Source organism: Cryptosporidium muris, genomic scaffold, assembly GCF_000006515.1.
Source record: "Cryptosporidium muris RN66 scf_1106632373451 genomic scaffold, whole genome shotgun sequence".
Taxonomy (NCBI): Eukaryota; Apicomplexa; class Conoidasida; order Eucoccidiorida; family Cryptosporidiidae; genus Cryptosporidium; species Cryptosporidium muris.
In genome coordinates this window covers 569,402-589,013 of record NW_002196575.1, presented here as the reverse complement: position 1 = coordinate 589,013, position 19,612 = coordinate 569,402, and the positions used below count along the sequence as shown (strand labels likewise).

Here is a 19,612-nt window from a genome sequence, read left to right as displayed (position 1 = left end):
TATGCCATTAGTTGTAGCAGTAACTAATAAATTTAATTCTATATGAAATTTACAACTACTTACTTTTGAATTATTAGCTTGATAAACATAATATTTATATTCTTGTATCCATTTTCCTTTAGAAAATTTAGATAAATTTAATTTTAAATCTTTCGAATTTATCATTTTCTTATTATATAATTGTCTTGGTAAAATCATTTTTCCTGAATTTTCCTTTATTTTCTCACTTTTTTTGAATCTAAAAATTTCCATTTTATAAATACACCTTCAGTACTCATAGATATTATTGAATCCATTGATTTTGTAAAATATGCAGAAATTACTGGATAACGATGATCAACAAATGCTAATGTATCAAAATCTTTCATATTTTCTCTACTAAATAATCTTACAGTCATATCATTACTACTTGTAACAATATATAAATCATCTTTACTCCAATCAATAGAATTAATATATCCTGAATGAACAATATATTGCCTTTTTAAAATAACTTGCCATCCTCTTTTCATATCTGGAGATTCCCATATATATAAACCACGATCTATAGATGCTGCAATATATTTACCATTATGTGAATATTTAATACAAGTTATTTCTCCAGGACAACGGAATTTATGTAATAATATACCTCTTGAATAATTAATAATATTTATAAAATTATCCATATCAGCACATATAATTATTGAATCATCAGGTGACATACAAATATTTCTTATTTTATTATTACATTCAATACTTAATGTTTGACTTCGGTGTAGTATTAGATTATATATATTTATTCTACTACCAATACTAGAAATTAGACAATTACCATCATTTGAAAAAATTATTTCACCACCACTATAAGGAGCTCCAAGAATATTACTAAATTGATATGAGTTCATTTTTTTTTTTTAGTTATTCTTACTTTAATATTAAATAGTCAGGATTGACATACTTCTAAAGGGCAAATATTTATCCTAAGACCATACTCTCAAGCGGTTAACTTTTTTTTTTTTTTTTTTTTTATTATTTTAAGATTATAAATAAATTTATTAAAAGTAATCTAATCTAAACATTATTACAATATATTATAGAATTTTTTATTCCATATTATATTTTATTATAAATTTCTTAATTAAATATTTCATTTAATTTATTAATTAGTTTTAATACTAATACCTTAAAAAAAAAAATTATATAATAAAACATTAAATATATCTCAATATTAATATTAATATTGTATTATTTATATTTAATAAATATAATATATAATAACTAATTACCAATATAAAAAAAGGTATAAAATAATTGTGTGCAGTCATATATTATACTAGTGTGCAATATAATAACCTATTTATATACCTCTTTCTAAATATTTCTTCTTCTCTTTCTAAAAACATAAAAATTTTAAATTAAATCATGCATCTAAATATTACATCTAATATATTTCTACTTTTCCAATTTTGGATAATCCTCCAAATATATTTATCTGATGCAGCTATGGGGAATTTTAGAAGAGCTATTAAAAATGTTATGAGTAAAGGAACACCAAATATTGTTGATAAGGGATTATCACAACAAAATAGAAAATCTGAAATTACAAAATCAAATAATTATTGTGAAAATCTTGGTAAGTTGATCTAATATATCATATTTAAAATAATTTAAAATTAATTTGTAATTTTTATTTTCTCTTATTAGCAAAATTGATAGCTCAAAAAAGTGCTATTAAATCAAGTTTTTTAGAACTTGCAGATTGTACCATTACAACTATTATACCCTCTGCAATCCCTTTAAGAGATAGTTATAATTTTTATGCAAATTCATGTGGAAGAAAAGCAATAAATATTGTTAAACATCTTAGTAGAAATATCCAAGCTGCAATATATTGTTATTATCCTATTATGGAAGATCTATTTCTAGTCACTGGGAGAAACAGATTAGAAGAAAAAGATGCAGAAATGATTAGATTATCTTTCTTAGCATCCAGTTTAATACATTATACAAAACAAGATTTAAAGTTGATTGACAATGAAGTTAAAAAAGCTAATGCTTATACTGCATATTATCATTCATATAGTGTATTATGTAAAAAAATAACTCTTTTCTATGACTTTTGGGGTTTTTTTATGCGTGAAATATTTTGGTCAATGGTTTATTCAATGCTTGGTATATCAGCAGCAAGATTTCCAGTTGAATATAGTAAGTTTTTAAAATAAATTTAATTAAAGTATTGATTTTAATTAATAATAACTTTTTTTTTTTTTTTTTTTAAATTATACTTTAGCCTGTCCATATAATCCATCTGCAGTGGTTAAAGGTATAGAATCTTCTTCAGATGAAGATATTACAACATTAATGGAACTTCCTTTAGATTTAGAAAATGAATAAAAGAATTTTATTGATGAGAATATTTTATTAAATTATTTTAAATATATGTTTAGTATTAACTAGTTTTTAATATTGATATTAATAATATCTTAATTTATTGTTTTTTTTTTTTTTCACAATTATATATTGATTTGTCTCATTGTACCATGAGATACATAAATTAATTTTCCTCCTAAATCACATGTTCTAATTATTGCATATCCATTATTATCAATTCCTTCAAAAATCCCAATAACTTCAATATCATTATCTTCATCTGTATATAAAATTGAAACTATTTTACCAATAAATATCAATTTATCATTAATTTGTCTTAATAATGATGTTATTGAATTATTTTGATAAAGTTGTGAAAATTGTTTAATAATTTCAAAATGAAGATTATTTTCTATTTCATTAATACAAATATTTGGATTAATTTCATATTTACTTTTTTCTAAAAATACAGATGTTGCAGGATGATCAATATTAATAGGAATTTCATCTTGATTATGTAATACATTTAAACCAATTCCAATAATAAAAGGTACATATTGTTGTTTTTCACCATTATTATCAAATGTAAATATATTAGTTAATAATTTACATAATATACCACCAATTTTTTTTCCAGATACATATATATCATTAATCCATTTTATTTTAACAGATTTTATTCCAATATTTTCTAATATATTTGATACAGATAATGCTCCTACCAAAGAGCTATATTTTATAGTTTCTTTATTATTTAATGGGCATAATGTTATATATGAAATGTTAATATTTTTTCCTTTAATAGTATACCATCTCTTATTATTATTAGTTTTAGAACTATAGGTTCCTATACCTGATGTCATATAATTAGATGTTACAGCAATCCAGGTATTTGGTGATAGATTATATTTATTTTTAATGTCTTCAATATTATTATAAACCCATAATTGTGTAGAATCTATAGTATCAAAATAACATATTATTAATGGATATTCTGGATGTTTATAATATTTAGTGGGTTCTAATGATACCATTATAATAATTTCTTATTTGTTAATATTAATAATAATAATAAATATAAAATAATTACTTGGCGCATATATTTAGTATTATTTTTAATAAATGTGATAAATAATAATATAATCCCATTATTTTTATTATGATTAATTCATGTAATTTATTATTAGAAGGATTAGAATATAATAATAATATTGAAAAGGGAAAATGGATCCCCATAGTAAAATTTTCTTTTAATTCCCAAACAAATTCTTTATTAAAAGGTTTTATTACAAATAATTCCAATAAGGTAATTTGTGGTAGTATTAAAGGAGATATTTTTGTGCATGATATGATTTCTGGAAAAAGATTATTAAATATTAATAATATAGATAGAAATATATCCTCAGAAATTTTAATCCCTGCAGGTTTAAATGATATTAGTTGTGATTATACAGGGAATTATATATTTGGTAGTTTTTCAGGTGGTACTGTATGTATATTTGATACTAGAATTATGAATATTAAAAATAAACAAAATTCCCATATTTCTTTATTACATGCACACAAATGTGCATGCATGAGTATAGCATTACCTAATTCTAATAATATACAACAATTTGTTACTGGTGGATATGATGGAATAATTCGTATATGGGATTTACGAAGAATTGGATATATATCACAAGTTAAGGGTCATAATTCCCCAATATCTACAATTGAATTTTCACCAGATAATGATATTTTATGTTCTTCAGCATATGATGGTAGTTGTAGACTATGGAAATCATCAAATTTATATGCATTAAGAAGTTTTTTAAATCCTGTAAATAGTGAAGAAATTTCACAAGCAACATTTTCATTGGATAGTAATCTTTTATTACATATAAATAATAATAATGCTAAAAGTTGGAGATTAGATAGTATAGATGAATATATAGAATATATTGAACCACATGATAATTTTAAAGAAGATAATAAATATATAGAATCATATGATAAAGATATATATATTTCTAATCAATCAAATAATATATATTTTAGATATTCATCATTTTGGCGTGATAAAGTATTTATTCCTATATCTAAAAATCTTTTTTATAATAATGATGGAAGAAATATAGTAAATATATATGATTCTACAACTGGTATATATTTAGATAGTCTTGAAAATATATATTTTGGGAAAACTGCTGTTACTTGTGTATCTTCTCATCCTAATATTGATTGTGGGATTATTTTAACAACAGGAAGTTACCCTGATAATTCTGTAATTTTATGGATGTATTCATATTAAATAATCAATGATATTATAATCTTTTATTTTTATTAATTATCTCTCTTCTTTTTTTTTTTTTTTAATTTACTTAAAATTATATTTTAAAACGTAATGAGGTTGCATTTTCTTATGAATATTAATATTAGGCGCTGATGTATCATTGTAAAGATACCCATAGTATATTATTACCTTTTATAGATTCTCTTCAAAATGAAATGTTGCAAAAAGTCAAAAAATATAAAGGATCCAAATCCTAATAATATTTATCCTCCACCATTAGTAATTAATAAATCTTTGGATATTAGCTCAATTATAGATGATGGTAGATTCTTAAATTATAAAAATACAAATCTCCAAGATGATTATCCAAATAGTAAAAACTCATCTTCTAAAATTTCAATAGATAATTTGGATAATTTAACTCACAATAATAATGAAGATATCTCTGTATCAACAGAAGAAACATCTAGTAATATAAACTACTCAGACAATAATTCTGTAATATTGGATTTTGAACAAAAACCAGTAGGATATTTATCTAATACTACGAAACAAGATTCTTTAATATTAAAATCACTTAAAGAATCTAATAATACTATTAAAGAATCTAACAATACTATTAAAGAATCTAACAATACTATCAAGTATTCCAACAATATTATTAAAGAATCTAATAATACTATTAAAAAATCTAATATTACAAAGATATTATCTAATAAAAGTAAAGAGAAAAGGAATATCTTAAAACCAATAATATTCAAATCATCCTCATTTAGGAAATTAATAAAAAATATTTTAGTATTTATACGAGGAAAATCTAGTTCAAAAAATATAGAACAAAATGAAATATCTAGTGTAATTATTAAAACTCAAACATCAAAAGATAACTTTATAGAAGCAACAATCACAAAAAAATCATCTATTGAAAAAGATAATGAGATAAATACAAAAAGTATTGAAATTCCCAAAATAATAGAAAATTATTTAAATAAAAAATTATCATATAACATTCAACCAAATAATTATAATTCAAATTCTTTATATAATCAGGAAGATCTTAGAGTTGCTCTCACGTATGATATGCAATTATTAACCTATGAACAAGGTCCATATCCTATTCCAAATATGCCTTATAATCAAGAATTATATTCAGAACAATATTTCAATGAAATCTGTAAAGTTATTGAACCAAACTGCTCTAATTTTATACCTTGTATATCACTCTCTTCCAAGTAGAACTGAAATTCCCATAATACCAACAAGTGCATACTTAAACCATGGATAATCATTTAACCAAATAGTTATCATTCCAACTTTTGGTAAGAGGCCTACTGCTACTCCTAATATATGTTCTTTTTTGAGCCAAAGCTGATTATTATTGTAAAGTCCACGATCATCAACATTATTATTATCTCCTTTAGTTAATATACTAAAGTCATCAGATGATGATCTATTACAATTCATTATAGATAAAATTAATTAATTAAAAAAAAAAAAAAGTAGAAAATGAAGGAATTTTAGGATTCATTATTCAAGATAATATTAAAACTTACCCTTGATGATATGATATAACCCTATGTACAATAGGGATATCACGGCCATCTAAAGAAAAAACTACAATATCACCTAAGAAAGTTCAATATTCATATATAATATATATATATATATGTATGAATTAAAATAATAATATGATATAGTTTTCTTTAACATTACCTATTTCTATAGATTTCCTATTATATAGGAATAATATATCTCCTCTATAAAATCCTGGCTCCATAGATCCACTTAATACTACAACAACTGGACTTTGGCTATTTGTTATAACCATTAAACCTCTCCATAACATTAATGCTGAAAGAATAACACAAGCTATTACAAGAGTAGAAAAGATATTAAAGTTATACTTAAGAACCATAAAAATATATAACACTAATACTAACCCAAAGTTAATGCATGATGAATACCTTGATGGGGTTTAGAAAAGATTTGTTTTGCTTCGTTTTTAGCCTGGATAATAAATTCCATAATTAATTTCAACTAATTTTCTAACTACATTTTACTATTGAAGTTATACAAACGTGTTGAGCGCTAAATTTAAGGCGCTAATTTTTGCAGTAGTACTTATTGAAATTTTATTCTTAAAAGTATTTTAGAATAAACATATTCCATATTTTTAATAATATATTAATAACTAATAAGAATATAATAATTAAATAGAGACATATCTCTTTTTTATTTCTTTTTTTTATTAGAAAAGTCAGCAGATCTTTCAGAGATATCATTTTACTTATATAGGAGAGCCAATTTTAAATAACCGGGTAATCTAGATACTTTAAATCCCATTTCCTCACATTTTGGAGTATGAAATTATATTTATATTAAGCTAGGTATATGTGCCCTAGTTTATTATGATCACATTTAATATATTGAAATCTTCTATACTATACTTAATATATTGTACTATATTTACTAATGCTATTAAGTTCGACTTAATGATTGATTCAAAGATATCAAAATGTTTTGGTAAGTTATTTTTAAAGATTTTGTCATTTTATTATTATAAGGTAAATTTAATACAATTCTTTAAATAAATTTACTCCTTATTTTTTTTTCTTTTTCTTCTTCCTTTATAGGTGAACCTATATTAAAGAATACCTTAGTAGTAATTGAATGTAATTCATTATATCCTATTAATCTATCTGTGAGAGATAATAATGATATTATTTATTCAGCAGGTAAGCATATTTATAATTATATTAAACTAATAAATAAAATAGAACTTATTTTAAAGATATTAACTTTATTTTCTTTAGATGGTAACTCAATTAAAACAGCATTTACAACATTAGAAAGTGGTCCACATTATATTTGTATATTTAATCCAAATGACTCTAATATAAAAACAACAATTTCTTTTAAATGGGGTTCAGAAACTCAAGATTATACTTCTATTGCAAAAAAAGAGCATATTGAACCATCAAAAAAGATATTGAATGATATTATTATAGCTTTAAATGATTATCAGAGTAGCTTATTCCAAATTGCACAAGCAGAATCTCTTCTTCATGTTGCTTCAGAATCAGCATATTCTAGAGTTATATTCTTTTCTATTTTAAATATTATTGTAATTATTGGAATTAATATAATTCAAACAATTTATTTTAAAAAATTCTTTAGTTCTAGGAAACTAATCTAAATGATTGTAATTTAAGATAATGGAACTAATACTCCATTTTCAATTTTTAGAATTTTCATTCCATTTTTATCTACAATTTTTACAAATAGATCATATTGTGAAATTAAAAATCTACTTTTTAATTCTGCTGTACATTTAATAAGAATATTAAGTGCTTCATCCTGAGTTAAATTAGATTTATAAAATCGATCAAGGATACCAGTAACAAGTAATCCACCTAATAATAAATATATTATTGAAAGAATAAATAAAAAAAAGGAAATTATCTTTATAAATTTACTTACCATAACCATGTGCAGCTTTATTTACAGATGCCATAGATGCTATTTCATCTATCCAATATAATAGTGGTCCTTCCCTATCATTATAACCTCCAATTAACATGCGAACATTATGTGGATTAGATCTAAGTAATTCTGCTAATTCAAGACGTGTAAATGAAGCAGTAGCAGAAGTACCCAAATTAACATTATTTCGAAGGGAATATAAATTAATATTACATTTAATAAATTCACCAAATTGATTTCTATCTCCAATATCACCAGCAGTAGCTACAAATATTATTCAGAGATATTATAAAATAGTAATTTAAAGTTAGAGTAATTTATTATAATATATAAGAACCTACCAATTAGTTTATTCCCATCTATTGAAAGGATTTTATCCTCATCATGCTTAATACGAGAAATACCACTAATTGATGTGGAATCTGCAGCAATAATAACAAAGTCTGGACCTTTTATACCTATTAATGAATCCATAATTAGCCTAGTTATATAAATTAAAAATATTTAGAATTATATTAAAGTTAGAGGTATCTCACACATCATTTGAGCGCTTTTATGTTTTGGCGCTTTGTACTTAGTAATATTGAGAGAAGTTTCAACATGTCTTAAGATCTTTAGATTTGTAACTTTTCTTTATTTTTTTTTTATAAGCCTGAGGAAGTGATACAAAAAAATAGTTTAGATAATAAAGATAATAAAAACTTAATAGATTGAGTATTTATAGATGAATTATTTAGGAATTCTAATAAATTGTCTTTGTCATTTTCCCCCAAGTTATAGTGAGTATTTATGGCGGTTAAGTATGGGTTTTTTTTTTCTTTTTTCTTTTTTTGTTTTTGCAAGCAATCTAAGTAAAGTATTATTTTTATAAACAGAATTTCTTTTTAAAATGAGGAATGTCGCTCAAGAACTTCTAAAGAAGCAGTTTTTGGGTAAGTACTAATTATTTGGATTGTAGCTTCTAGTCTAATATTATATCTTATATCTATAGAACTAACAAAAGATGATACATCAGGCTTCTCAGTAGGTTTAGATGATGATTCCAATTTTTTAAAGTGGCGTATATGTTTTGAGGGACCACCAGATACATTATATGAGGGTGGAATATTTAATGCTTTATTAATATTTCCAAAAGACTTCCCAAATAGCCCACCAAAAATGCGTTTTGAACAAGATATGTGGCATCCAAATATATATCCTGATGGTCAAGTATGTATTTCTATATTACATCCCCCTGGACATGACCAATACAATGAACAAGAAAGTCCTGATGAACGATGGAGACCTGTATTTGGTGTAGAGAGTATTTTAGTATCTGTTATTTCAATGTTGGGAGAACCAAATTTAGACTCTCCTGCAAATATTGATGCTGCCCTTCAATATAAGAATAACCTTCCTGAATATAAAAGGAAGGTTCGAGCTTTAGTAAGACGTAGTGTAGAAGGCTAAATTATTAATAAATTTGATTATTCATAATTGAATTTATTTTCCTTAAAGTAAGCATGTTGTAATGCACTTTTAGCTGTAATTCTGTCTTTACTTGAAGGATTTAGGAGAGATTTCAAAAATTTCATTGCTTCAAGACTATCTAAACCTATTCCAGAGGGATCAAATTGTTTAAGTATATTTGAAAATTCTTCATCTGTACATGATTTAGATATTCCAGATAAAACTGAAGATGAATTTGTACCAATGGTTGATAAGAAATTATTTAAAATATTTTGAACCCAACTGATATCATCTTTAGAATCTAATAAACATAATCTCATTAAAGCTAATCTATACATAATATCCTTTTTTAAATTATTAGCTTGAGAAACAGAAAAATTAAATAAATTTGAATTAAGCATATTTTCAATATATCGATTAGCACGTAAGAGTAAATGTTGAAATTTTGTATCATCATTAAGAACTGAAAAAACTTGTAAATTTCCCCATATAATTTGTAACATTACTACTCCAGCACTCCACATATCATATGAGGCTAATCTTGTATTTTCAAAGATATCCATTTTAGATTTAGTTGGATTATAAATAAAAGAATTAAATTGAACTTCTGGTGGTTGATATCCTTCAGTTTCATCATGATATGAAGGTCCAAAATTTCCATAAAGTTTGTTTAAAATAGAGATAGGAAAATTTTCAAAAAGTAATTGTGATTTTTTTTCTAATATTGCACTTCCCCAATCTGCTAAACGAAGATAATATGAATTTAAATTTGATTCATTAGATATTATACTTATTAATATATTAGATGGTTTAATATCTCTATGTACTATTCCCATTGAATGAATTATTGATAAACATTTTATTAATTGATACATAAATTCTCTAAGTAAATCTTGAAAATTGGTTTTTTTACAATTCTTATTTTTACATTTTGGTAGTTTTTCATTTATTCTATTTTTAATATGTCTCCACCAAAATTTACTTGGGATAACTTTCCCATTTTCATCAGCTGTAAATAATAAATTATATAAACTTATTCCTTCATAACGATAAACAAGCCATATTTCTGATTTTATCTCTAAATCAGTTCCTAAATTTTCTTCTTCAAATACATGAAGAAATCTTGTAGTATGAGGCATGCAATAAAGTAATACTCCAAAAAATACTTCCCTAATTGCACTTAATTTTATTTCCCAACTTGGGATTTCAGTTAACATTCTTTTCATTACAATATCTACAACACTTACTTCTTCTACTTTTTCAGTTCGAAAATTTATACAAATAGATTTTTTATATTTATCTACATATTGTAAAATTTCTTCTAATATATGTAGAAATTCCATATCAATATTTTTACCACGTTTCCATTTATTTTTATTTTGTCTTAATAAGGATAATTCAGATTCACTACAATATCCTAAAAAACTTTCAATAGATTTAGTGAATGCTAAACCACGCCAAACTTCTCCAAAAGATCCTTTTCCAAATTTAAAATATTTAACAAATCCTTCATCATGCCAGTTTTCCTGGCCCATATGTAAATTGCTAGATATAACCAATTTATCACTTATATGCTGTTTCATACTATTTCTTGCCAATTGTTTAACATTCATTCCACTTAAAATACGATTTCTATAATAGGATACAAGTGAATGATTTCTATATATAATTAAATCTTTACCTTTTTCAGGTTCTCCAAGTAGAGGTTTTATATTATATTCTATTTGTAACATTTTTCTTTTTTCTATATTTTTTCTTAAAGAATATGGAACTGTTGTTAATTTCTTTATCTTACTAATATCTGAACTAGATATTTTAAGTAATAGGGGATGTATAATTAAATTATTATCACCAGAGTATTGTAACATAGCATCATTATTTTCAGATTTATGTATTGTTAATTTCCTTAATAGGTCATATATGTATATACGGTATAACAATAGATAATTGCCTTTATCAACTGATACTAAACCTTTAGATATATCAATTCTAGTCGTATTTTTATCTAAGCTACAGACTTTTTTGAAATTATCATATATATCTAAAGAAAATATACCATCATTACTATTTACTTCATCATTTATACAAGTCTTCATTAAGTCCTTATTTTCAATATATTCAAGAAAGGCAAATGATAGCTGTTGACTTAATATCCAAATATTAATTAAACAAACTAATAAATTCCTGTACATAACCATAAAATCCTTAATAATAATAAATCTTGTGGAGTATAGTGGAATAGCACATTTATATAAGTAATATTATTAGGAATACTGAAGATCTCCCGTAAAGATTTAAAAAAGAAATATTTACAAAATTATGTTAGCCAAAAGCATCTCTATTTTTCAGATTAGGTACAGACTAACGACTTTACCCCCCATCAAAAATTTTTTTAAATTTCTGAGAGATAGTCAAATTATGCATAGGGAGAATGTACAACTTGGCGCCTCTGCATGCAAATAGCCCCTTCTATAGCGCCTCTAATATTCTCGGCTGCTCTTTCATACTGCTGTGTTCTTAATCTTATATTATGAGATACATTTGTACAAACTAAATTATATTGCTCCCCAGCACTATTATTTTCTTTTGTATATGTTTCTACATTATCATAATAATTTTGAGCAATAGATTCTCGTTTATTATTTAGTTCTTCAGTCTTAGTATTAACAAAAGATATAAAATCATTAATTTTTTTATTTATTTCATTTAAATCTTCTTTATATATAGTATCAATCCTAGCTAAATTTGCTTGGTAATCTGAATTTTTTTCGGATAATTCTTTTTCAAGTTCTGCCCTTAAAGATGATAATTCATTTAATCTCTCAGTTTGTTTATCTGTTTGAGCTATAATTAATTTTACATTAATATCAGAAATTTGCGTTGCAATATCATTAGCAGTTATCTGAAAATCTTTATCAAACACTGCTTTGTCTTTAAAATATTTAGACTGGATCTGTATCTTTTCTTGGTTATATCCTGGAAGAGTTTTCTCATACATCTTTGTAATCTCATCAAATTCACTCTGTAATTGTTGACTTTCCTTAGACATAATATCCTGAGCTTCTTGTATTCTAATATTATTTAAATTTAGAGATTCCCGATACTTTTCTTTTGCTTCAGCAAGTATAGTATTCATTTCTGCTATATTTCTGTGATACTGCTGTGAGAGTTCTTGCAAATTTGCCATTAAGCTCTTTGGATCTAATTGTTTAATATCCCTCCTCATTTATAAAACTATTGATATTTAACAAAGACAGGAAAAAAAAATAATTTAATTTAATATTTTCTATTTCCTTTTTGTTAATACTGTTAAGTATTTTACCACACACAAATGGCGGGATATACATGTATTTAGTTTTATGTCTCACCTATAATACCAAAGTAGAATTTCTTAAGTTTTAATCATTTCTATAGGCTTATAAAATTTAGATATGAATACTTTAAAAAGTAGTAAATAAATATAAATTAGTGATATTAAATGTGTATATCTTTATCTAGGCTTGTAAAGGTGCCTTTTTCAAGAAGTTCTAAAGACACTTTTTATGATTTATTTATAAGAAATCATATTCCTACTACAGGTTTAGAAAAGACTCTATTGTTAATAAGATCAACACTTAATGGTATTAGGAGACCTGCAGATTCAAACTCAGTTGCCTGTATAACTGAGATAACTGGGAAACGATCTCTGATTAAGTTACACCAGTTAATGGCAGATGATCCAGAAGGATCGAAAATACTAAAAAATCGCCTTTTAATAGATAGTACAGTATACAGCAAATCCAAGTTAAGAATGTTACCTAAGGATTCTTTAGGAAGAAAGCTTGTTGAATTTCTTGATATATATAATTTTAAATTAGACAGACCCCCAGTAAGGTATGTGGATGATGAAGACTTAGCTTATGTAATGTATAGGCATCGTCAGGTATGTTCTTTCAAATATTAATACTTAAAGAGATCTCATTAAAGATAATAACAACATATTATATTTTTAGATGCATGATATTCTCCATGTAGCATTTGAGTTAAATGTTACTGTAGAAGCAGAAGTTGCCCTTAAATGTATAGAAATGATGCATTCAGGAATGCCAATGTCCTTATTTGGTTCTATATTTGGACTTATAATTACTCCAATTCTTCGTATAAGACCTATAGATCCTATTTTAAATAATAGTAAAATTCCGATAAAATCTATAGATCCTTCAGATCCAATCCAATTTCATCCAGATTGTGATAACTATGAGCATACATTATACCCAGATCAAAAGGAATATTTGTATCCAGTTAGAACTACTATAAAAGAGCTATTACCATGGGCATACAATGCTGAAAAGTGTATGAAACGTAACATTTATACAGTGATTGTAGAGAATTGGTTTGATAAACCATTAAGTGAATTTCAAGATTATATGGGAATTAAGCCTCCTCCTCCTAATCTAAGTAAATATACACGAATAAGACCTCATCCTTATTATTAATATATTTTAGATTTCAATAGCTAAATTTTTCTTTTTTTTTTTTTTTAATTGACATATATTTTTTAGTTTACTAAGGTAAATGATATATAATGTTTTAAGTATATGTCATAATATTGGTGATCATTATATCTACTTAATATTTAAGCAATATTCTATGGTTATATCTATAAAGAAGGAAAAAGATAGAAGGAAACAGAAGATGAAAAATGTGCTTTACTATGTTCCGAGGTACTTTAACAGATTGTCTCAGAGTACAAGTATTATGGCGCTAATTGCATTAAGCCACACAATATTTACAAGCACCAATTTCTATTGTATTTTAAAAGGTTTGGAGTACTCTTTTTTATACTCAATTAACTTAGAAAATAAGAAATTTTAAAATGAGCACATACATTATAAAATGTTCATAATTGGTGTTAAATATACAATACTAGCTATAATATATAGTACTTTACTTAAAAATCCTAGGATATCTGTTTTTGGGCGTTTAGAACGCGATGGAGTTCGTTCCCTTTTTCATGATATTAGCTATTCTCCAATAATTAGTGATTATAATTTTCTTAAAGCTGAAGATAACTTAGTAAATGAGAAACAGAAGATCTGGAAAACATGGTTAGACCCTTTACATAAAGGATCTTTAAAAGGTTTCCCTACTTTTTTGGAAGCCTTAGATATTTTGAATAACTTCCAGAATAAATTTGGAAATAACTATATACGTAGAAAATCTATAGGAATTTCTGTTGAAGGTCGTAGTATTGATGCATTTATCATAGGTATATTTAATTCAACTGATATACCAAATAATATCCCTTCAGTTTTAGTTACTTCAATGCACCATTCTAGAGAACCAGAAAGTTTGGTTACTGGTATTTACTTTATAGGAAGACTATTAGAAGAAGCTGTGAAATTAAAAGATTTAACTTCATTAGCTTTATTATCTTCAACAATAATTTGGTATATTCCATTTGTAAATCCTGATGGCTATGTTGCAATAGAAAGGACAAAAGCTTATGGTATAAGGAAGAACCAAAGGAATACTTGTAATTCATATAATCCATTGTATAAAGGTGTAGATATAAATAGAAATTATGACTTTATGTTCAAAAATGTAGTTTCTGAATGTGATCCACAAGAGTACTCAGGACCCTATCCTTTCTCAGAACCAGAAACTAGAGCTATTAGGAATTTAATTAGAAAATTTAAAACTTTCAAAACAGCTATTAATCTTCATACATATGGTGACTTGTGGACAATTCCATGGAATTGTTGCAAAGATATGCCTATGGCTAAAAATTTTTCAGATATTTACAATGAATTACGTTATGAAATACTTCTTACATCTCCAAGTTGTATTTTCAGAGTAATAAATACTATAGATCGACAAAAATTGGAATCTTTAAATTATAAAAAATACTCTGTTTCACTTTTTTTAAATATGTCAAAAAGCTTTGAAGATATATCTAGATATTGTTTTTCTTCAGCTCCAAATAATCCATATATTATGTATGAAGCATCAGGAGAAGCTGATGACTACTTACTTGGAATTGAAAATGTTATTTCTTTATCTCCTGAGATAGGCCCTGAGGAATTCGGTTTTTATCCTCCATTAAATCAAATTATCCCTATAGCTCAAAGATATTATCCCCAGTTATTTGCTGTTGCTTTTAAAGCTTCTACAGAATATAGTTTAAATTCTTCTTTGAAGCTCATAGAAAGTGGAAATTTTAATAATACACAAGGCACTTTAGAACTTAATATTTTTAATAGTGGCCTTAGCTCTGGTTGTATTGATAATAAAACCTGTGAAATGTTTGTTGCATGGAGTGTTGTAACATCAAACTGTTTAGTAGACAATGAATATTTGCCTGGTCAAATGACACTTGGTAATTACATAGCTGGGTTTAGATATAGAAATGTTTTAAATACATATAAACCCTTATGTAATAATAAAAATGTTCATATAACTCAATTATCAATTACTCCTCAAGTTAATATATTAAAATCATTAAGGAATAATATTTTTAGTTACTCTCCATCTGTAGGAAGTCGTTCTACTGTAAGTTTTCAAATATTAGTGGATATAAAATCTTCCTTTGATGTAATAACTAAAAATTCATATCTTAAAGCTTGCATTTTAGTGAATCAATACTCAATAAATAGTGAACCTATTTGTCATTGTGGTTTTGCAGCTATTTATAATGAAACTTCAGATAACTTTGTATCAAAAATGGCATTAGTACCAGATTCAAATGAACTTTGCAAAAGTATTCTACAAATAGCAACAATAAATCTCCAACTGTTACAAACTACAGAACCAGAAGTGATAACTACCCCAGTTGAAACAATTACTTTTGAGAAAGCTATAAATAGTCATTTTTATAGATATATATATTTGCTAATCTTATCACTAGGAGCTAGTCTCCTTAGTTTAACTATTCAAATGATTAGAAAATCATTTCCAAAGTCTAATAATGATATGATCTCGGATATTAACCCAAATATTGGGGAATCTTCTGTTGAGGCTAAATCAAAAACTATTGTGGAGTTAACTATGGTAAATGTGGTAGATAACTTCCATACTTCTATGAAATGTGACAACTTAAAAATAGTCTTAGAGCCTACAGATATTGAAAATTTGCCAACAGAAGTTAAAAATTCCGATAAATAATTATTATATCCCAAATATGAATATTTACATATATCATAGGAACTAACTTTCAGTGCTTTTTCTAATTTCCACTAAACTAATTTAAGAGTTATACGCACCGTTGTTTAAAATCGCTTGCACCTATTGTGGCGCGTTATTTTGTCTCTATCTGACACTTCTACAACTGAATATTTTAATTTTAGTCATGGATAAAGAGATAGTTGATGATTTTGGCAGACATCTCTATGAGTTAGAACAGTTAAAGGAATTAGATCCTGAGTTTCACAAATATTTGGAGGAAAACCATAAAGAGTTACTTAATCCTACTTTTGAGGAAGAGCAGGGTGAAGAGCATGATATAGATAAGGATTTAAATGAAAATAATAGGACAATAATACTTTCAAAAGATAGGTTTGAGATTATTAAAGCAGATGCTCTATCAAAAAAGTTATTTCATGGCTTTTCAGTACTGATTTCATGTTTTAGGTCTGTAGCTAACTTGAATACTATAACGAAATATGAAGAATGGGAAAGTGAAAATAATTCAAGCAATAATGAATTTAATAAGACTAAAGGAGAACTTCCCTCAGAGAAGAAATTTAAGTCAAAAAAAAGAAGGTTAGAAGATGCAGTACAGACCAATAAGATACAAGAGAAATTTAAGTTAGAATCTAAACAGGTAACAAGTAACTTTCAAATAGAAGATCCTGAATTGATGGTAGAGGTTATTGAAGTAATTATGTCAAATATAGCTGATTTACTTTTATATCATGCTTCTAAAACTGTAAAAACTTCTGAAACTCATTTTAATAATGAATTACAAAATATAGCAGTACATAAACTTGCTAGGTGGAGACGTGTTGAAGGTCTAAATCGCATATTTTGGCAAGATACATATTCCCTAATTTTGAAACAGTGTGTAAATCCTGAAATTAATATTGATTTGATATCAAAAATATTACATGAACTATCCAAGTTCAGCTTGCTAAGATGGCTCTTACCCAACAAAAATCAAACTCTAAACTTTACAAATATTCTATCACGCATTTGGACTATGAATAAACACTTGGTATTAAGATCAGAGAGCTTTACTGTGCTAAAGTCGATTAATTATTTACTCCAGAATACTCAATTTTCAGAATTTGAGTTTAAACAGCACAGAAGAGGTTTTCGAATATATGAGGAAAAAGAAGCTCAAACCATTGCTATTGCAAGGCATGAACAATTCCTTATGTCATTATATAGAGTTATAGGAATTACGACACTTAGAGGGGTGTCTTGGAAGAATTTCAAGGCTGTTAATCAAGCAATAGAAGACTTCGTTATTCTTCTATGCAATTCGGATGTTAATCAAGTCTATCGTTTTGCCTATTCTAGCATAAGACATCTAGGTCTTTCGATAAGAATTTTATTTCTAAAGTTATCTCGTATGAAAAAACTAGAGAAGAAGCCAAAGAAAAAGCTGGTAGAGGAAACTATTCCTAATGTTTACAACTGGAAGTTTATCTTCTATTCAAGAATTTGGATAAAAGCAATTGGACAGATTGCAGACTTAAATCCCTTAGTATATCCCTTAACAACATTACTTGCCGCAACAATTAAAATTAAAACAATGTCAATTACATTCCTACCATTTTGTTTACACTGCTGTATGGGACTTGTTGAACTTTCAAAGAATTCTAAAACCTTTATTCCTTTATTCAATACTTTACTTGAACTACACCAAGTTCTAGCTAAAAGTTCAATTCAAACACGCTCTACATTTAAAAAGGATATATTAAAGCAAGCTAGAAAAAGTAAACCTAGTTCTTCAGCTTTAAAAACATCCAATAAACCATATTGTGTAGAATTCGAGTTCAAAATATCTTCGAACCAACAGAAGTATGAACAAGTCATTCATGAGGTTCAAGAATATTGGATCTACATATTGACCTACTATTTAACTACAGTAGCTCTTAACCCAGCTTTCCCTGAATTTTCATTCCTAATTTTGAGTAATTTAAGGAAATTAATTAAAAATCAAAGTAGACATTGGGGTGAAGAATCTTTAAAGAATGCAAAGCAGCTTGTTTTAGTAACTGAAGAGACTTGTGAAGTAATTCGCAGTAAGCGTATACAACTATCTTTAAATACAGATATTAATTACTATTCAAATGCATCTAGTAAACAATTCTTGGATTCCAGCTCACTTAGCTTTGAAGTTTTTGATTATGGAGACAATCCTCTTATTAGACATTTCGAGACTTTATCTAGTCAAAGAGCATTATCTATTATTAAGAGAATTGAAATATTTACAACTAAGACTAAGTCACTTCCAATTACTATTGGAAATGAAGATATAGAAATGAAGACTCTGTTAGCCGAATTAAACAAAGTCGGCAAATCAGTCCAAGATTTAAAATATATGGGACCAAGACAACTCAAGAAGCTAAAGCAAAAAATAAGGGGTTCTATTGATAAATCTCTTGAGACTATTACCTCCCAAACACAAGACTGTGTAGTACCTATAAACATAACACTAAATTTCAATAAAAAATCAATGTTCACTCAAGATACAAGTGTAATTCAAAATCAACAATTTTCGAAACTCTCCTCATCATCTATTGGAGGAGACAACTGTCCTGTAATAAAAGATGATCAACCAATTTCCACTTCAAAGTTTAAAAGTGAATATAATCAATTCAGTTTGGATAACAATAACCCAATATCTATCTTAAAAACGAATTTCCAATGCGATGACACAGTAGAGTATTTATATTTTAGCTCAGATGAGAATTAGCACATAGATATATAGCTAAAAAATCCTTTAAAAGTTTCCATTTAATATTCACAAAAAAAGTAAAAACTATTGTTAATTTGTACTTAGGAATTTTAAAAGTAAGCTCTCCATTGCTTAGATATCTGAAGAAACCATATACAATAATACTAAAT

General features: G+C 25.9%; 14 protein-coding genes across 14 annotated transcripts, besides 27 other annotated features; 8 read left to right on the top strand and 6 right to left on the bottom strand.

Annotated features, from left to right (window-relative positions):
• Positions 1-215: 215 nt before the first annotated feature.
• Positions 216-887, bottom strand: CMU_035170 (uncharacterized protein; the record flags this gene model as incomplete). Its single annotated transcript, XM_002141444.1, has 1 exon — positions 216-887. One exon carries the CDS (start codon positions 885-887, stop codon positions 216-218), a length of 672 nt encoding a protein of 223 aa, XP_002141480.1.
• Positions 638-664: a sequence feature (AT_rich).
• Positions 888-989: 102 nt separating the features above from the next.
• Positions 990-1,018: a microsatellite.
• Positions 1,019-1,021: 3 nt separating this feature from the next.
• Positions 1,022-1,043: a sequence feature (AT_rich).
• Positions 1,044-1,061: 18 nt separating this feature from the next.
• Positions 1,062-1,294: a microsatellite.
• Positions 1,295-1,485: 191 nt separating this feature from the next.
• CMU_035160 (uncharacterized protein) lies at positions 1,486-2,376 on the top strand (the record flags this gene model as incomplete). The annotated part of the gene is made up of 3 exons (XM_002141443.1): positions 1,486-1,615; positions 1,687-2,187; positions 2,273-2,376. The coding sequence occupies 3 exons, from the start codon at positions 1,486-1,488 to the stop codon at positions 2,374-2,376; spliced, it is 735 nt and encodes a 244-aa protein (XP_002141479.1).
• Positions 1,627-1,676: a sequence feature (AT_rich).
• Positions 2,193-2,266: a sequence feature (AT_rich).
• Positions 2,377-2,394: 18 nt separating the features above from the next.
• Positions 2,395-2,490: a sequence feature (AT_rich).
• A 5-nt stretch (positions 2,491-2,495) lies between these two features.
• CMU_035150 (uncharacterized protein) lies at positions 2,496-3,386 on the bottom strand (the record flags this gene model as incomplete). Its single annotated transcript, XM_002141442.1, has 1 exon — positions 2,496-3,386. The coding sequence occupies one exon, from the start codon at positions 3,384-3,386 to the stop codon at positions 2,496-2,498; it is 891 nt and encodes a 296-aa protein (XP_002141478.1).
• Positions 3,385-3,538: a sequence feature (AT_rich).
• Positions 3,512-4,645, top strand: CMU_035140 (uncharacterized protein; the record flags this gene model as incomplete). Its single annotated transcript, XM_002141441.1, has 1 exon — positions 3,512-4,645. The coding sequence occupies one exon, from the start codon at positions 3,512-3,514 to the stop codon at positions 4,643-4,645; it is 1,134 nt and encodes a 377-aa protein (XP_002141477.1).
• Positions 3,718-3,739: a sequence feature (AT_rich).
• Positions 4,308-4,391: a sequence feature (AT_rich).
• Positions 4,639-4,734: a sequence feature (AT_rich).
• Positions 4,735-4,837: 103 nt separating this feature from the next.
• CMU_035130 (uncharacterized protein) lies at positions 4,838-5,863 on the top strand (the record flags this gene model as incomplete). Its single annotated transcript, XM_002141440.1, has 1 exon — positions 4,838-5,863. The coding sequence occupies one exon, from the start codon at positions 4,838-4,840 to the stop codon at positions 5,861-5,863; it is 1,026 nt and encodes a 341-aa protein (XP_002141476.1).
• Positions 5,405-5,434: a sequence feature (AT_rich).
• Positions 5,594-5,627: a sequence feature (AT_rich).
• Positions 5,846-6,473, bottom strand: CMU_035120 (uncharacterized protein; the record flags this gene model as incomplete). The annotated part of the gene is made up of 3 exons (XM_002141439.1): positions 5,846-6,077; positions 6,181-6,253; positions 6,341-6,473. The coding sequence occupies 3 exons, from the start codon at positions 6,471-6,473 to the stop codon at positions 5,846-5,848; spliced, it is 438 nt and encodes a 145-aa protein (XP_002141475.1).
• Positions 6,097-6,126: a sequence feature (AT_rich).
• Positions 6,273-6,299: a microsatellite.
• A 321-nt stretch (positions 6,474-6,794) lies between the features above and the next one.
• Positions 6,795-6,843: a sequence feature (AT_rich).
• A 276-nt stretch (positions 6,844-7,119) lies between these two features.
• On the top strand, positions 7,120-7,823 carry CMU_035110 (uncharacterized protein; the record flags this gene model as incomplete). Its single annotated transcript, XM_002141438.1, has 2 exons — positions 7,120-7,150; positions 7,261-7,823. 2 exons carry the CDS (start codon positions 7,120-7,122, stop codon positions 7,821-7,823), a joined length of 594 nt encoding a protein of 197 aa, XP_002141474.1.
• Positions 7,369-7,434: a sequence feature (AT_rich).
• Positions 7,736-7,798: a sequence feature (AT_rich).
• An 11-nt stretch (positions 7,824-7,834) lies between the features above and the next one.
• On the bottom strand, positions 7,835-8,584 carry CMU_035100 (proteasome subunit beta type 2, putative; the record flags this gene model as incomplete). The annotated part of the gene is made up of 3 exons (XM_002141437.1): positions 7,835-8,040; positions 8,108-8,374; positions 8,452-8,584. The coding sequence occupies 3 exons, from the start codon at positions 8,582-8,584 to the stop codon at positions 7,835-7,837; spliced, it is 606 nt and encodes a 201-aa protein (XP_002141473.1).
• Positions 8,042-8,102: a sequence feature (AT_rich).
• Positions 8,306-8,335: a sequence feature (AT_rich).
• Positions 8,394-8,443: a sequence feature (AT_rich).
• An 11-nt stretch (positions 8,585-8,595) lies between the features above and the next one.
• Positions 8,596-8,630: a sequence feature (AT_rich).
• Positions 8,631-8,917: 287 nt separating this feature from the next.
• Positions 8,918-8,948: a microsatellite.
• A 51-nt stretch (positions 8,949-8,999) lies between these two features.
• On the top strand, positions 9,000-9,559 carry CMU_035090 (ubiquitin-conjugating enzyme family protein; the record flags this gene model as incomplete). The annotated part of the gene is made up of 2 exons (XM_002141436.1): positions 9,000-9,042; positions 9,102-9,559. 2 exons carry the CDS (start codon positions 9,000-9,002, stop codon positions 9,557-9,559), a joined length of 501 nt encoding a protein of 166 aa, XP_002141472.1.
• Positions 9,557-9,599: a sequence feature (AT_rich).
• On the bottom strand, positions 9,577-11,757 carry CMU_035080 (uncharacterized protein; the record flags this gene model as incomplete). The annotated part of the gene is made up of 1 exon (XM_002141435.1): positions 9,577-11,757. The coding sequence occupies one exon, from the start codon at positions 11,755-11,757 to the stop codon at positions 9,577-9,579; it is 2,181 nt and encodes a 726-aa protein (XP_002141471.1).
• Positions 11,758-11,975: 218 nt separating this feature from the next.
• Positions 11,976-12,785, bottom strand: CMU_035070 (uncharacterized protein; the record flags this gene model as incomplete). Its single annotated transcript, XM_002141434.1, has 1 exon — positions 11,976-12,785. One exon carries the CDS (start codon positions 12,783-12,785, stop codon positions 11,976-11,978), a length of 810 nt encoding a protein of 269 aa, XP_002141470.1.
• Positions 12,233-12,271: a sequence feature (AT_rich).
• A 32-nt stretch (positions 12,786-12,817) lies between the features above and the next one.
• Positions 12,818-12,845: a sequence feature (AT_rich).
• Positions 12,846-13,037: 192 nt separating this feature from the next.
• CMU_035060 (coenzyme Q biosynthesis protein COQ4, putative) lies at positions 13,038-14,034 on the top strand (the record flags this gene model as incomplete). The annotated part of the gene is made up of 2 exons (XM_002141433.1): positions 13,038-13,481; positions 13,552-14,034. The coding sequence occupies 2 exons, from the start codon at positions 13,038-13,040 to the stop codon at positions 14,032-14,034; spliced, it is 927 nt and encodes a 308-aa protein (XP_002141469.1).
• Positions 14,025-14,099: a sequence feature (AT_rich).
• A 335-nt stretch (positions 14,100-14,434) lies between these two features.
• On the top strand, positions 14,435-16,702 carry CMU_035050 (zinc carboxypeptidase family protein; the record flags this gene model as incomplete). The annotated part of the gene is made up of 1 exon (XM_002141432.1): positions 14,435-16,702. One exon carries the CDS (start codon positions 14,435-14,437, stop codon positions 16,700-16,702), a length of 2,268 nt encoding a protein of 755 aa, XP_002141468.1.
• Positions 16,703-16,724: 22 nt separating this feature from the next.
• On the top strand, positions 16,725-19,460 carry CMU_035040 (Noc2 family protein; the record flags this gene model as incomplete). Its single annotated transcript, XM_002141431.1, has 1 exon — positions 16,725-19,460. Exon 1 carries the CDS (start codon positions 16,887-16,889, stop codon positions 19,458-19,460), a length of 2,574 nt encoding a protein of 857 aa, XP_002141467.1. The 5' UTR covers positions 16,725-16,886.
• Between the last annotated feature and the right edge of the window lie 152 nt (positions 19,461-19,612).